Source organism: Platichthys flesus, chromosome 10, assembly GCF_949316205.1.
Source record: "Platichthys flesus chromosome 10, fPlaFle2.1, whole genome shotgun sequence".
Lineage (NCBI taxonomy): Eukaryota > Metazoa > Chordata > Actinopteri > Pleuronectiformes > Pleuronectidae > Platichthys > Platichthys flesus.
Genome location: NC_084954.1, coordinates 21,883,459 through 21,901,554, shown reverse-complemented (window position 1 = coordinate 21,901,554; position 18,096 = coordinate 21,883,459). Strand labels below are relative to the sequence as shown.

Below are 18,096 nucleotides of genomic sequence, written 5' to 3'. Positions count from 1 at the left end.
CATCCAGTTAAATGATGTCACTTTGGAAATTGTATTCATTTCTAAAGCATTTTACAGCTTTCATATCTGCACTGTTAGAAATCAATCGGCCACAAAAATCCTGAAAAGCCAGCTCCATCAAACAGCAACACTCCAAGAACAGTTCACGTGTCAGAGTGACATCAAAACTGCAGCTGCAAAGGTTTACCAATAACACATTCAGTTACATATGTCTATTACTGTCCATGTCAGTAATATTCAGTAGTGCAAATTCTTCCCACAGGTTCTGCAGCATCAGAGATTTGAAAAGATTATTTTGAAGACAAAACTATAGTCTTGGTTTCAGAGCTCCAATGTGAGCTCTCCAATGCGAGCACAATGTAAACAATGTAAACAAATGTTACAATGTACACATGGAAATACTGAAAAACATAACATTTAGGAAAGTTTTACACTTGGACTAAAGGACAGAACAAAACTAACGGAGGTCCAACTGTGGTCTCCACCTTCCTCCATAAATGCAGTATTCATCCCAGGGGTAGGAAGCTTGTAAGGTTCTCATTGCCATGGACATTCGCACTCAGACAGCAGTGACGACATGGCTCCATCTTTGTAAATCTCATTTACCTCTGAGGTCAGTAAGTATTGAAAATACCACAATTACATATTTACCCGAGGCTCTTTTCCTCTAATTCCCTTTATATTACCTTGTTTAGTAGTGCAAGTACCAGCTCTATGTCATTTTGACTCTGCTGGTCGGACAGGCAGCCTCGGACCTGTTTCAGGGACAACAACAACTCCTCCAACTCTGCAACAAACACACAATCACAAAAAAACACACTTAGATAGATTCACAAACCAGGATGTTGACGGATCAAGCACCTAGAGAACACTAAGAAAACAATCTAAATCAGATGTTTTATTAATGACCAGAGGACAATGTTGTCCTGCCTTCAGATAAACGTCTAAAGTTTGTGTGTGTGCACTTTTCAATTCATTGCTCAGTGAAGACTGACGTTCCACAGTGTTTGTGTGATTAAGCGATTGTGTAAACATCACCACCCATGGCACAGTTTTAATTAAGTTGCCCTCAAGAGCCTATCCAGTCCCTCTCTCTCTCCCGGAGGAATTTCCTCCCTGACAGCAGACATGTCTCCTTTACATTCCTTCCCCTCCTAACTTTCTCCTTCCATCCTTTACTTTCACCATCTATTCTTTATGTACCTCTTTTTTTTACAACGTAAAATTATCTTTTTAACATCTCTTTTATCTTTATTCTTTCCTTTTCTTCTGAGACCTTTATTGAAAGGACCTGCTCTGGGCTGTGTGTGTGTGTGTGTCAGGTGTGTGTGGTAGTGTGTGTTACCTAGCAGTGCATGTGCGTGCTGGGTGCTGAGCAATGTCTGCTGCGGTATGTATGCATCTTCCAGGAATGTAGGATTGTCTATGCCGATGTGGGGATTCTGGGAGAGCTTCCTGAGCCTGAGTGAGGCGTTCAGGTCAAGCTGCCGACCCTCCTCCTCTCTACGACGCCGAAGGTCCTCCTAAAACACACGCACACACAGGCAAGAAAATAAACATAAATCAGGAATACAAGTCATTGTACATTTCATAAGTCTCTTAATCCGATTTTGTATGACGGCACGCCATACACCTATGTATTAATTAATTGTTCATCAATATTCATTAGGCAGCTCATACCTGCAGAAATAACTGATATTTTCCACACTGTTTAATTGTTGTCTGTAAATCTTTTTCCATTCACACGACCTTTGTTTTACACAATATGTTTTTACCAGAAAATAACAAAAAACTACAAAAACTGCTCCAATAAGCAGGACGGGCCCAGAGGTAATATACATCAACGATCAATCAAATATCACAAATGAACATTGTGCGCACGCTCAGTGATTATTATCCTTATTCTCCTCCATTGGCGCTTCTAACTGCGAACTCAAAACAACGGTAACTCATAATTGTTTTAATAACATGTTTATCTAATAATTGTTTCACATCTAATTTGTTGTGTCCCGTCTGGTACATTGCCAAAGTGCTGATATACATGTAACATTCAGCCATGTAATGTAATGTATAAAAAGCCATCAAATTTTATACAAATGTACAAAAAAATATCTATTGCAGTGGAAGTGTAAAATGACGAGCGCCTCAGAGTGGTACTTAATTACAGTACTTGAGTAAATGTACTTTGTTGCATTCCTCTACTGCCTAAAACTCTTGATATAATTTGCAGACTATGGAACACCAACCTTTCATTGGTTCTCTGGGTGTTTCCATACCATTTTACTTGCAGAGTAATTTGATCGACCTTGATATTTTTTTGAATGTGTTATATAAATAAAATTGACTTTTATGTTAGCAAAAAATGTAAGTAAAGTTATTGATGAATGAATTAACAAGTGTGTTTGTTTATGTGTGCGCACCTGATGTTGTCGTATCCTCTCCAGCTGTGCAGAACGTCGGAGCGGTAGCATCCGACCCCCCAGCTCTCCCGGACAGTCGATGGCCATTTCTCTGTGCTGCTGTCCTCCCCTGAGATCTTCATCCCCTCCTCCTCCCCCTCCCTCCACAGCAACATGGCCATTCAAATGGGAGGTTGTCATCCTTCACATATACTCACACACACCACAACTCAAAATTGAGTGTTTGTGTTGTTTACAGGGAGGTTTATGTATGTGTGGGTGTAGATATGAAGGAAGTCTAGGAGGGAAGCTCCGTAAACAGGGCAGCCATGATACCGTTACCTGTGGATAAAGAAAATTATGTCATTAATATAGTATGACTGGTGCTGTACTGCAGCTCAACACTCCTCCAAAACAAAAGTGTCTGTTTTCAGACATGATCTGTGGGTAGAATCCAAAGAATTGGCTTCAGCGTTTACCCGCAGTTTGCCTTTCACACACGCACAACTCAGCGGGAGGTTCTCTTCACAGAGACATTCACAACAGCATCAAATCCTTATAATTCAGGCGAGAGGTGGTGTAGCCGGCAAAGGCAGGAGGTGACGTATTAATTTGTCACTTTAAACTCTAAAGAAAATAAAACAAACATAAATTAAACTTCAGGACTGTACGTGACCATACAACTGATTAGTGTTGGTGTTATTGTTTTAATGTGAAAAGTGAGTGCAGGTCATCGGGGGTGTGAGAAGGGAGGATAGGCCGCAGGGTAATCCAGCACAGTGCAAGGACACTGGACACGTAATGTGTGTCTGCCCTGATCCTGAAGCAGCGGAGGGCCGTACAGTTTGGTACTGTAACAACAAAGAAAAGGAAAAAAAAAAAAAAAAAGAGTATAGTGACGGTTTTAGAATTTCAGCATCGGCTTCTTAACCGAAGTATTGGTTCTCATGACATCCCTACATCTGGACATACTAAACAACTTAATACACAGCACCCACCCTCCACGCATTTTCAAAGTGGACACAAATATTGAAACATAAGACTTTTTTCAAACCTTAAAAAGTCTGCATGTCTACTCTTAGTTTGAGCCTTTGGTTTCACCTGTGAATACTGAGATTTAAAAAAAAAAACATGAAGAGCAAAGAGCTGTCAGGGGAAAAAAATCATCCGATTAGACATTCTGAGGTTGAACAAATAGGGATTATTGATCAGAGCCATTATACAAACATTAGCCATAGCCAATATAACAATTTGGAGTGTCCTGAAAAAGCGATGACTGGTGTACTGAGCAAAAGACACAGAACATGTCAGTCAGTCAGTATCACTACCCACTGAGGCCAGACCCTTCATCAGCTTTGAGAGTCAGAGAGCCAGACTAGAGTTTGCAAAAAGTATTATGCAAGATTATTGTCCTGGTTTAACAAGATTATAACATCAACAATTGCCTTTTTCAAAGCCCTATGTCTGATGCTTTTTGCTGTCACTTATGGTCACATTATCATCTCTGTTCTGTACACTGCCTGTTTGAGGCGGGGCTCAGCTCCTGTTACACACAAATGCACGCACTCACACACGCACACACGACAGCAGAGTAGAGGCCGAAGTAGAGACAGTAAACCAGGTCAAGTTAAGGTAACGTAAAGTTCAGGACAGCAAGTGATATTAACATCTGCTTTGTCAGCAGAAGTTAAAACGAAAGCGGTTCGTGTTTAGCCTGTTTAACTTAAATTCTTTTAAACATAACTGCTGCCTGAGACCCCGACTTGACTGTGTGCCTTTGTACACAGAAATTGCTCGTAGCCTAAACATGTAAGCATGTTGTATCATTGTAAAAAGCTGAATTTAACTGCCCAACAGCTTTTAGCAAAGAAAGCAGATTCAGCAGCTCTTGTTATTGATTGTCCATGTAACCTTCTAAACTATAGCCGAGGCAGATGTCTGTTGTTTTCTTTAGGAAAGGGTTCCTGTGATAGGAGCCTGACAATTTAGAGAAGGCTACATGGTGACAGAAATGGACAAATTAGCAAGTGGTTGTGTATTTCTCGGTCTTGTCAGGCGTGTTGGTTTATCCTAAATATGAGAAGAGCCGGACTGGTCCAATTTAAATATTTATTGAGATGCAATGAAAGTTGAACAACATAGCTATGGACAATTATCACAGCCTAGGCTAATTAAATTAGCAATAGGTAGTTAATAATGGCCCCGAACAAAAGGGGTTTGATATAGTTATAACAGTAGATATAATATGATTGGTTATGAAAGATTGAAGGGGAGTCACCGCAAATCAATTTGGTTCTCCCTTGTTGGTGCACAGGCATGTCCACGCCTCTTGGCACAGAAATCCAGGAAGTGACAAGAAGCCGCTCTCTATGACGCGTCTACTACTCTGATAGTTGCTAAGCAAAATGTTCTCTTCATGAAAGGCCTTGACACAGCTGATGCCATGTGGGCCATTGGAGAAAGGAATATGATGTTCCTGCTATATTCAAACAATGTCCTGTTGATGTAAACATGAGGATCCTCGAAACCAAAACAACGAGACAAAACAATGTCAACCAAGTCACTCTGTCCGACCTCCAGAACTTATCAGACAGCTGCTTGAAATATATTTGGATGAGTCTAAGGGAATAATGGTTTAATACTAAAAGTTAGAATTCAGAACAATTATAAGATTCATTATTAACAATATGCAGCAAGGGTTATTTATAAATCATTTGAATAAAGGCCTTATATCTGGTTCAAACTGATCATGCTTCCCCCCCCCTCTTTAGTTGCAAATAGTTTCAGTCAGACCCAAATACCAGCTAGAATTTGAAATCCTAACAGTCTACGTCCTCGTTGCCAAACTTCTGTTTTTGCTTGTCCAGACTTGAAGCAGCCTCAAAGTTTTATAAGTGTTGTGAAATTGATGAAGATGTTTTCTTACTTTGCTTGTGTTTTGTCAACTTGCATGGGTTTTCTTAAGCGTTGAGCTCTCAGGGCCACTGTATAGAACAGATGAGGGCAGCTTGAACATGGAGTAGAAATGATGTGATGCAGTTATACAAATAAAAGGAGCGTCTTGTGGAATCAGTTCTATGAAGAACTTGTGTTTTCTAGAGCAAAGGGTGGAACGAGCCAAGTGTTATCTGTGTTGACGACTGGTTAGACAACACAAGCTTAGGGCTTCAGACTGTAACCAGTCTTATTTTGCGACAATGCGACTACATTTTACAACTAGGCGCACCACTGCGAGTTGAAAAATGTTGAATGTTTTTATTTTTTTAATCATCATTGTATTGAGAGAGCGTGGCCTAGGGGATAGAGCGGGTGTTCTGCAACAAGAAGGTTGCCGGTTCAAATCCCACTGTTTTCCCATCTGCATGCTTAAGTGTCCTTGGCAAGATACTGAACCCCTAAATGGCCCCTCATAAATGCTGAGTGTTCTAAAAATGTAAGTCGCTTTGGACAAAAGCGTCAGCTAAATGACATGTAATGTAATGTTATGTATTAGACATCTAGTGAAATACCAGGAACGAGCTAGAATTAAAATTAATATCATTATACCAGTGGTTTGAAATGTTTTTTTGATAATGCAAGAGGTCAGTGCAAATAGTGCAACGATGGGATGCACCCAAATGAAAAAATTGTATCACAGGATACAACCAATGTAAAAAGTTAGTCTGGGGACCTGAATATGGTTCCTGTTCTGCGCTCTACTGGTTTCTATCTTCATTACTTCTGAGACAACAATGTCATGAGAGCCCCCACTCTCCTGATAACCATGACAACAGCTTTGTCAGCTGCTGGGTGGTCCCACCCAACACACACCCACACCCACGATGAAAAGAGATAGTGGGAGGGAAGAGTGGATGGATGATAAAATGTTGGGACAGACAACAGAGGGCAAGCAAGGTATAAATGACTGGAGAGATAAGAAGAGAGATGGATGGAAGCCTTATCTTTGAGTGTCACAATAACAACTATCTCTTGCCAGCAGGACACGCACACACAGACACACAAACACTTTTGTTGGGAGCAGAGGGAAATCAAGGTAAGCACGAAGAAAGGAGGTAAAAATAAACACGTGAGAGATGGATAGAGGCCTCATCTTTGAGTGACACAATAACAGCTATCTCTTACCAGCAGGGCAATAATCACACACACACTATCACACAGTGACAGAAAGAGGGAGAGGGAGTGGGAGAGGGAGAGGGAGCAGAGGTCTCATGATGCAGCAGTGAGGAATGCAAGGCAGTCCTGAGAACAAAATTCCATAGATGGGGGAAGGGAGTGTGTGTATGTGTGTTGTATGATCTCAATATATTTGTACTGATCCCCTTGAACTCTCTAAATCTTGGGAATAACAATGCATTATTATTGAACACGGGGAGAAAATAGATTAAAGGCAATCTAAAAGTAGTCACACAACATTACATGTTTTCTTGATTGACTAATGTAAATTTCAACTGTATTTTTCCGGAGAGTTTTTTAAGAAGAACATTTAGAACCAGTAGGGTTGTGATGTTGGTAAAATGTGGACAAAAAATATTAGACAAAATCCATGATCAGTATGACGGAACCACGATAGCCCAGCAGTGTGTCATCACTGCAGAGGCAAAAAAAAAGGTGGTTCCTTAATTGTAATTGAGGTTAAATTATTGATTGAAGATATATTGCCCGGGCTTTACACATGTAAATGTCAACACTGTTATTCTGTTGAAAGATTAATTGAGATATTTACACAATACCTTATTTGACTGTCTTCCAACTTCATGTGTCAAATGACTCTTTTCGGTCCAATCATGACCGAGGGTTCAGTAGCAAAAGTTCGGTCTATCGGAGCAACACATCAACATTTTAAAGTATAAAAGCATAAAAATGGTAAATAGCAATATTATTGTATGATTTTTGGATCTGCAGCTGAAAGCTGACAAATGTAGTAAAATCCCCAAACCCTAGATTACACAGATGTATATATACTGACAGCTGGTTCACTGCTCTGACAGCTGCCAAATTCCAAACCAAACATACAAAGCAACCAATGACATACAACAATGTGAGAACCCACAGATTTGTAATTGAATGAAACAAAGAAAGAACTCCCTAATTCAATTTTTGCATTTTGGTCTTTTCTCTGTCATTACAGTATACAGTATATGCTATGTGTAGGCAGAAGTTGTTTCTACTTTGTGGAATCCAGTTCTAAACATGCACCAAAGGGTTATTTGAGGTTAAACAGTTATATTGATGATAGCTGGCTACATGAGACACCTTGAGTCATGAGTCTCATACACTTTGCTGCAATAATTTGTCTATACAGACCCTGCACAGTCTATGGGATATAATGATGGTGAGTTGATGATGTTATCTCATAGCAGAGATATCTCATCTCTACAAAGAGAATGTGCTCACTGTTTGCAGCTCTCAGTTTACGTTTGTTTACACGTTACTATCTCTGGCAGCCTGCCTCTTCCGGGGAGTTAACGCCAGCTAGTCTGCTGTGTGCAGACAGGCTATTGTTTTGTCAACACATGAACTGGTTTGCAAACTTTCAGTCTCTACTCTGATAGTGGTCCAAGCAATATTTTAAGAGGGTGTGCTGTGGTTAGTTGTGTTGGATGAAATAGCACTTTTTATATGCATTACACCTGTTGAAGGTTTATTCAATGTTATTGCTAAACAGTTTTATACCTATCAACAAAATAAAGAAGACAAAAAATGATTTTGCCATAGAAACACTTTGCATTCATCTGTCTGGGAATTTCAAGTTTAGCAGACCTAGAAACATAATTTTTGTTTATCTTGAGTCAAAAAAAGTATGACCTCACAAGAATGTAAATGGAAACAGGACTGAGCAACAGTGGAAGTAAAAAAAAAACACCTGATAAGGTCTCGAGACAATGGAGCCAGTGATAATAGTGAGAACATCACTGCAGTAAGAGTAGAGAGTGTCTGAGGCACAGACATCAGAGAGGAGGGAAGTGCAGGAGGATACATGCAGCTCCACTGGAGAGCAAATCTCCCTACAACATCAAACATCATGCTGACACCACTCCCAGGAGGTTGTTGAAAGTCATTCAGAGAGCCTTACAGAGGAGGTTTTTTTTGGGTTGATCATGACTTAGGGGATCACACACAAAAACTGACCAAACCTCAAAAACAACTACAACATGGTACACTGACTTTAACTGTTTTTTCCAGTGTCTTTCACCTCAGCATGGGAGGTAAATTAACAAAATGAGATACAAAACAAATAGCTAAAAGAGCACCATTTAAAATAAGACAAAATTAAATGAAATGTGGCAAATTTTTAAAAGCGATCTGATTGGTTGCAAAGTGGTTGCATACAAGGGCATAATTCATTATAAAACTATTAAACCTTATTTTTCGATACAAGACATGTATTGATCACGTTGGCTTGATTCTAAGCAGCTCTCTAACTCTACAACTTTGGCAGGTGAGTCAGAACGTTACATTTTAACATTGACTACATTAACACCAATATTTGCCCCATTGAAGGTATTCTGAATAAGACCTTTTTTTTATTATTGTGTTTACATGAGTTGCTAAGAAATTTTCAATTCTTATTCCCATGTTCATGTCAGAGAGTAGACTGATTATGACTCACATCGTTACTGGTGTTATTCAGCCAGTTTTAAGACCCCACCCTGAAACTGTTTAAGGTATGATGCTACCATATACTGTTTCTTGTGTTTTCTTACTAATTGTTCAAAAGCGGCAACTCCTTTGAATTTTTCCAACTTGTTTCCACCCAGGTTAAGTTACATCAAGCAGTTGTAACTGCTGTATGTCAATGCTGCAAAATGCTGCCAACATTCTAAATGGTATAATGCTATCAAGATATGTCTACAATGTTGCCAAAGTCAAAATGTTCCACAACCTTATTCAATTACTATATATTATGATTTGACCATATTAAGGTTAAGTTAATCAGAAAATTATGTTTATATGTGTCTTATTCTATTGGCTTAATTGGGTATTAATATCGGTCTAGGGCTGAAAAGCTTATTGCATTTGCGATAAAATCACGAAATGATCAAACACGATTTTCTAAACGCAACGTCCGCGATAACAACGTGCAATCCCAGAGTAGGGCTCTGGACTGCTGTCCTCACCCGCAGCCAGAATGCCGCGGAACAACAAAACTCCTCTGATCCGGAAGATAGCGAAGCAGACCTCCATTACCTACAAGCTCGGCTTGCTTTCCCGGGGAGCGATTTTCAAGTCTTGGCCCAATGGGGCGGACACAGAGAGAGAGCTCATCTCGCTGGTGGACACGGTGGCGCACCTGAAAATCGCTCCCCGGTAAAGCAACCAAAGCCTGATTTGTTGTTCTTGTTTCTGTAATGAGCAGTTAAATCAAAATGTAAAATGTGGGAAAGATTATTTTACACTAAATGTATTTAATATTGTTTTGGTCATATTTAAATCATTCATTACGTTTTGTTGGGGGGGGGGGGAAATCGCATATTAAATCGCAATTGCAATATTGGGGGGAAAAATCGCAATAAGATTATTTTCCCAAATCGTTCAGCCCTATTGGTGTCCATGCAACTCATTGAGGGAGGTCAAGAGCAGCACTGTCAGAAGATGTAAATAAAGCTGCTTCCAAGCAGGTGTCTTGAATGAATGGATGGATTTTCTCGTACTCTTAGGCTCGCTTATTAAAATACTGTTGTTCTATTGATGTTCCTTTATGTAATCCATACATTCTAACTGAAAGCTGGGTTTGAATATCAGTGTTTCTGACTGCAGATGCAGTAGAGGTGTGACGTGGTGGTTTGATTTGTAAAACCCCTGTAGCTGATGAGGACCTCCAGCTGTTTCAAACTGGATTCCTGCCATTAGACCAGTGACTTGGTCAAATAAGAATTTATTTGCTGACCTACTGAACTGTGTATTTTTGTATAAGAAAAACACTCAGGATTGATAAGCTACAAACCAAAACAAGGAACCCCCAACACACAAACACATAGACGACAACATCTGTCGCTATAGCTTACCCCCTGGTGTGAATGCATGAATGTGGGTATGCATGCGTGTCTTGCTGAGTTAACAGTTCAAGGCAAAGCTATGGGAAGCAAAAATCCCTTCAAATGAAGGGTTGGGAACACGACTATATCCCTGGTAAAGCCATTTTTACTCCTTCAAAATAGTTCATAGTTTATCTATAGTTTCTCTTAGCTATCAGCCTGCTCAATCATAGATTAATTTACTTCAGCCTCCATCTATAATAAATTAATGTAATGAAACTGACACTACGCAAAAAAGCAATTCACCACTGTTCACAGCAACAACTCCCAAACAACTCAAGAGTGTCAACGCTTATTAATTAGTTCTCAGCTATTGCATTCATTGTTTTTCTTTGAATTAATTGTGGGTAATAAGTATATACACACACACACCACACAAATATGACTTGCAGGCAAGGATGCTTAGCAGCACAACACAAGCACATCATTTTTATATTATTGGCACTATCGCAAAAAATCATTCACTGCACGTGCCTATAACTTATTGTTCTTATTAGGGATGCACCGATATGGAAATTCTTGGCCGATACCGATACTTAAAATAACAATCTGGCCGATGCCGATACCAATATTTGTTTATTTTCTTTTTGTTGTTATTCATTCACCCTTTTGTGCCAGAAAAATTATTAAATCATTATTTAAAAAGCACTATTTAAAAAATGTTCAGCCCTTCATCACTCTTATCTTTTAATGAGCACAAATTTAATCAGATTTATGAAACAATCTTTGATTTAACTAAACTTTATTTAACAGAGACATATTATGCCCATTTTACCGCAAGTTGAAATGGTTCCTTGGGATCTTAATGAAATGACTGTAACACAGTATTGCCCGTTTATTAGATGTGTTACGGCTTCTGTATGTATGACGTATGTTGTCAATTCCCTTGTTACCTGTGCATGAGACTTGTTTTAATTAAACAGTCGAATTCCCCTGGTCCGCACCAGTTCTCAGGGTTCCCCCAGCGGTCGCCGTAGCTGAGGTGATCCGCGAGAAGGGCCCGACACACGTCCAGAGTGGCCGCGTACCCAGTCCCCTCCAACGGCCCGCCTTCCGCGCCGGCGATGGACACCGCCCCGCGGTCCAAGAGAAAGAAAGCCCCCGCACCAGCGACGCCGGGAGGCGCCACCGGATGAGGACCTCCCGGTGCCGCGCACTGAGCCTCCGGCGGCGCTGAGAGGAGGGCGACGGAGCGACTGCTCCCCCAGCCGCGGCACGTGCCCAGCGGTTTTACCACAAATGAACATCGGCCAATGATATCGGTGAAAGTCAAGTTTATTACCGATAAGCCGATATCAGTAAACGACGCGAATATCAGTAAACGACGCGAATATCGGCCGCACCCCTAGTTCTTATGTATATAGTGTTACTTTATGTCCAATTGTTTTTTTATGTCCCAGGCACCAACCACACCAAGGCAATTTCCTGTATGTGTAAATATATTTGGCAAATAAAATAATTCTTAGAAGAGCTGTTCAACATTATGCAACAATCATGAATTTGACAACAATCTGGTGAAATTTTTTTCTGTTGGTTTGATTTTCTTGTGAAACAGGATCTGATAGCTGAGTCAACAGCTGCTTCATTCAGCACAATATTACATACGCTTCTTGAGTTGAACAGGAAAACAATGTGCGGGGACGGAAAACTTGTGGTATACAGTACTTCACCATGCACTGTTATTGTGAAATGCAAGAAAACAATTGCCCATTGAGAGCTGTACCGAGAGCTAGGAAAGTAATTAAAACATACTTGTGAGCCTCAGGGGCTTTATGTGTGATAAAGAGGAAGCATGACAATACCACTCCAGACAAAAGAAATCATCAGCAGTGCCAGATTAACAATCTCACTTCAACATCGTACAGGAAGTATACACTCCCAGAAAATGTGCAGCGTTCGCTTAAAGCTGGGCTGATACTACAGTAGTTTTAACATCCTGGCTGAAATTTGGTTGCAGTCTAGGAGAATCTTAAAATATTCTTCTGTTAATCTCATTATATTACAAGATTTGAAAATAAAGGCGCATCACAGGATATTATTAACATTAATACTCCATATGTAATGACACATCACTGGGAGGAAGAAGATGGTGAAAAAAGACTATGGCTCTACCTGTAATAATGCTTTGCAGTGTTACGAAACAAAGCAGAAGAAATCAGTTTGGATGAAATAATGGTTGGGGAGACATGGTCAACACAACACGTCTATTCTTCAGCAAGGGGAGCCATTACAATTTTCCATTTAATGTCATCAAGACACCTGGTATAGGTGGTCGCCATTTCAACAGCTTGACTCGGGCTCTCTGGGTTCAATCAGAAAGTACTGATATAATTACCCTGACTCTAAATCCTAAATATTAAACATGTTTGATAATTTTGATGAGCGGCCCTGATGATACTATGGGCGGTTCGGGAGGTTTAAGAAAGACTCTTCAACCCTCAAACTCCCAGACGATCTGGGCTGAACATCAACACCAACTGAGGTTCTTGACTTCCTGCAGTCTGAGCAAACTTTAGGTGATTGCTTATTTCAAAATTTGAATTTACAAATTTCCGTTCTCCATTAAAATGAACATGTAGAGTCAAAAAATTAAAACACAGATTGGACAATTAGGTCCATGCAGCAACATGTTACGTTATAGACCTATTATTTCCTCAAAGATGATTCAATTTCCTTCTCATGGTGTCAGGTGAAACTGAGTATAAAGCAGGACGGAGGTGTAAACTGAAGGTCTGATGTTACTGTGGGATTATCTCAGCGTAGTTCTTGTTTATTTTTGCAGTGCAGCAATGAAAAGCAGCAACTTGATTCTTCTGAGGGGGCGAAAACAAACCCTTCTTTTCCAACGGCACATGCAGGTGCAGTGTACGTAAGTTCTGGCAAAAGTTCAGTAGTAGGAACATACAAGTATGTATGTATTAATGCCATTAAACATTCCTTTGCCTTCCCCATATGCACATGCAATCTGCCTCTAGCTGCAACACTTTCATTGCCAGATGATGTCATCCTTAGGAGTTCTGCAACATGTTAAGTTGGCAAGCTTTGTGTCCTCATTCTCTATTGGCCTGCATCCAGGAACATTCACAGGAGCCAAACTCAGGAATGTCCCCATGCTGTGCTCTTGCTATCAACAGGGGTATTGATATCTATATTTTAGCACAACTGTAGCACAGCCAATCTGAGAGCAGTGGAATGAGACTCAATAGCATGTCGAAGATAAGGTCACCAGAGCTGTGTTGGAGTTGCAGCTTAAAGAAAAAACCTGTAGCCAGAGTAGCTCTGTTAGCTGGTGAGTGTGGCAGGTAAACATTCATTTAGACTAAACTTCAGTATGTTCAGCACCTGCCTGCCCGCCCAGTGAAGTCAGTGATTCCATCAAGGATGAAGATAAGCTTCATGTATGAAATGTTATTATGAAAAGTACAAAACATTGTAGAGACTGATAATGCTAGCTTTCGTTGTACCTTAAAAATACATTGTAAAAACTAGGAAAGAAATACAGACAAACCAAGTGACACAAAATTGTCCTCACCTGCATGTCTCCACATCTAATTTCTACATGAAATGCTAATGTACTTGTATTGCCTCTCTACAAGACAAGATGTGTCAGGACATCAGTGTGTAAGTCACCGGAACGATCAAGATTCATAACCAGACATCATCGAATAAGAACTAAATACATGTGGTAGATAGGGCTTGTCGATATGTGAAAACATTTTTTAGCAGAGCAATTTTTTCATACCGGTCTATATCGATATCACAATATAAATCATAATAGGGGCGCTGCAATGAGGTGCACTACTCTGTGCAGGTCAACATGTGACTCTCCTCCTCTGATATTTTCTAATGTGTGTGTGTGTGTGTGTGTGTGTGTGTGTGTGTGTATGTGTGTGTGTGTGTGTGTGTGTGTGTGTGCGCTTCAAGAAAGCGTAGGGTTATGTGGTGCCAAATGAATATATGCGACTGTTATATATAAATGTAAATGTCTCGTCAAAGGTAAAGCTAAATATTTAGGATTAATGCAAATAGCCCACACACACCTTCAACTGTCCTCAGGGCACACAACCACACTACAGACCGTGAATTGGTTGTGAAAAGACAGCAGCATGGAGGGCTCTCTTCATTTAGAAGATATAGAAAGAGCAGGCTGGCATGTGCACATATGGACATCAAAGGGAAAACCTGTCCAACCAATATACTGATTGAATAAAAAATTAAATATCAGTTGGAGAGATTATACTAGTCCCCCCACGTCTCCTGCTCATTGCTGAGCACCACTCTGACCTGGATTCTGAATAATTATCAGCACCGCTGCTCCAGGATCAGGACAGATGCTCATTATTGTCTGATTGCCCTGTATGTGTCAGAGTCTCTGTCGGAGCCTGCTTCCTCCTCACTCTCACTCGGACTTGCGCTCACTTTACACTTGAACAATAAACACTATCAATGATCACACATAATTAGGACATGTTAAAGTGCTGATGTTTAGTCTGTGTTTATTTGATTTACTCAGAGTTCATAAGACACATGCTTAAACCTGCTACACAACAGGAGACGTAATGTGATGCGCAGAGGCAGGACATCTTAGGAGTCATGATTCGACACCATCGATAAATAACTAAATACATGATGTCAGTTTGTGTGAGGAGGGAAAGAGACGAGCACACACAAGCACACTTCTGTACACAGAAGTTCTTCCCGCAGATTATGATACAACGCTGTGTTTCAACTTAATTGTTGCAGGAAAAATGCAGCCGTGTTTATCCAGGAACATAAATATTAAGTCAGCAGGTTTTTATAGAGATCAGTTCCTCTGTGAGTGATTAGAAAACATCAGAGAAGCAGAGTCATTTGTTTACCCGTACAGAGTAATGCACCTCGGTGCAGTGGCGCTGATATGAGTTATATTGTGATATACAGTATATAATGATGTTGACTTTAATGGAAACATTATTGTGATCATATTAATTTCCATATCGCCCAGCCCCAATTGAAAACCGAATTTTGAAAATTACAGAACACTTGTAATAACAGTGACCGAAAAATACTTTTTTAAAGCACAAATCATGAGACTAGAGAAGATGCACACTTCTGGTAGTTACAGTGATAAAAAATATATAAGAATCGTAACCCTCTGAATTGGAATCGAATAGAATCATGAGGGGGCCTAAAGATTCCCAGGCAAACAATTGTATCCACAACATGTAAAATACGATGTGGAAGTAACTTAAACTGCAGACAGAGAGGGAGTAAAAAACCAGTGTTTGTGTGTGTGTGTGTGAGAATGCCACTGGGAGCAGAAGCAGAGCTCAATCTTATCTTGTGTTTAACAGTATACACACACTTAAAAAGGGCTGTACCACCTTGTACCAGACTAAGGGATTCAGAGCGAAAATGAGGACCAGGGAGAGATGTAGGAACTTAAAATCATGTTTGTCAGTTATGATGTACTGATTTGAACAGACATGAGATATTTCAACAATCTGTCATCTAATATCTAAAAGAGTTAATCGATTTAAACTAGGAAAGTTTTCAAATATGAAGAAATGCTTCAATAGACAGTAGTGGAAACATATGAAATAATAAGACATATTTTTTTCCTGGTTCGGTTGAAACACGCCCCATAATCACAGCCCAATGGAGCGGTATCAGACTCATATTCTGACTAGAATTAAGAGTATGACAATGTCAGGCTAGCTTCCACTATAAACTCTACTGAAAGTCAGGCTGACACCAAAACAAAAAACAAGGATAAGTGGGTTATTTAAAGGCAACTAAAGCCGCCAAAATAAAGCAGTTGACTCATTTCCCATTGCCAGTAGAGGAGGAGTTTGCCTTTCTGTTTTTTCCTGCTGAATCATGTTCAGAATCACTGACGCATCGTAAACTGAGGTGCTCAGGGGCCTCGTTGTCTCTCCAAATTAGCCCATTAACCCACGTGTCTCGTTTCCATCACTGACAGTCAGAGCCAGAGCTGACAAAAACCTAGTTCTACTTCAGAGTCATTTGACCCAAAAGTATCCATACCCAATGCAGGTAAAAGCCAGGTGCGACAAGTTAGTGGGTTATTTGACCAATAGCCAACCAGCCCCTTGTTCCAGTTGGCTGTGACAGGTTTAACTGACTGATAACATTAGACTGCTTAGCAAACGTTCAAACAGCACACTAGAATTAAGCCTGTTAATTAGCAATGGCCGGGGAGGAATTCTCATCGGCTCCAAGATGGAAGAGACCCTGATTTGGTGACACATGTTGATTGGCAGCTCAATGGGCCTCAATCAGGTCACAGTGAAAATGAGAGTGAGGGAGTGAGCGAAAGAGCGAAAGAGCATTCCAGAGAACAGAGGACTTCTTTATTTTGTCCGTCCTCACCTCTCTCTGCTTTACTAGCCCACTCTGTGTGTACGTGTGTCCCCGTAAAATCAGCATTGACCTCTTAACAATAGTGATGTGACCTTAAACCTGCTTGTCTTTCTGAAGGTCAGCCCAGAGTTTCAAAGGATCAGAATTGCCATTGATGTTTCAGAGTTTTAAGTCTGGGACCAAGCGGACTAGCTAAGAAATGAATCGTGACCGTAAAACATTAGATTCAGACCAAAGAAAATCGGAAAACAAGAAAAAAAAAAAAATGTTTCTATTTGCTTAAGTGTGAAGGATCTATGCATCCCATATACCATTGCAAATGATCCCTGTCCAACAACTTCCAGCATTTGCTTATTCTTGTTGTTAATCTAAAGTTGCAATACATTGTGGTTAGTTTTTCTTTTATGTATGTATATAGTGTTTGAAATATTGTATAGTACAGTGACCTAGCATCGTACGAACGATCAGAGCGTAGCTGTTGTGGTAAACATTGACATGGTAACATCATTGATGATTGTAGACAATGTAATACTTCCCCTTGACATAGTGTATTCCTTTTTTTTAAATGCAGTTGATATCACTTTGACTGCAGGACTTCGAATACCTGGGGAAGTGAGCTGTACCAAAAATAAGCAGCTCCTGTTAGTGCAGTATCTTTGGAAATACTGCAGCTCATTGCCGGGTGGAGGTAGGGAAGGTTGTGGTTTTAAAACTTTTCTTTAGAGAACACTATTCTTCAAGATTCTACAAATTGAAGGGGGATAAATTGTCTTATAACTCCTCACTGTTTTTCCAAACTTTATAAGCATTATATTGATATGTAATGGATTTGTGCAGTAGTGCTTTTGATAAAATATATTAATTCATCATATTATTTTATTGCCTAGCCTTACTGTCAATGTTTGTTTGTTTTTTGCAAAGCAAAAAGGTATGCCTCCTTGTTCCACATAGTTGCCGACTCTCATACTCGGTTGTTTACAACTAGGTTTTGTTCAGCATTGTTCCTGCAGCTACAAGTGATGTCTTGTCACTTTCAATAGCAAGTCACTGTAGATCCAATCTGCCTTGAAGAAGTGGCACTGCTCAGAGGTAGGGCTGCAACTAACGACTACTCTAATAGTCGATTAGTCATCGATTATTTAAACGATTAATCGACTAATCGGATTATGAATGACACATATTCTCAATTGCTCTTATTTAGCCATCAGCTTTTAAATTTAGCTTGAGGTTGTTAGAGGCATGTGATGACTGAAAATAAAGATAATCAAGATCGGTACTTCAAGCAAAAAAAAGTATTT

General features: G+C 40.0%; 1 protein-coding gene across 2 annotated transcripts in view; it reads right to left on the bottom strand.

The window, feature by feature from the left end:
• Positions 1-18,096, bottom strand: part of pals1a (protein associated with LIN7 1, MAGUK p55 family member a) — a 39,109-nt gene that overhangs the window by 16,721 nt on the left and 4,292 nt on the right. For both annotated transcript variants that reach the window (XM_062396495.1, XM_062396496.1), the window contains exons 2-4: positions 2,421-2,741; positions 1,346-1,523; positions 687-787 (exon numbers count right to left, since the gene is read on the bottom strand). In XM_062396495.1, the coding sequence (XP_062252479.1) occupies positions 687-787; positions 1,346-1,523; positions 2,421-2,600 (459 nt within the window). In that variant the 5' untranslated portion in view covers positions 2,601-2,741. The remainder of the gene's footprint in view (positions 1-686; positions 788-1,345; positions 1,524-2,420; positions 2,742-18,096) is intronic.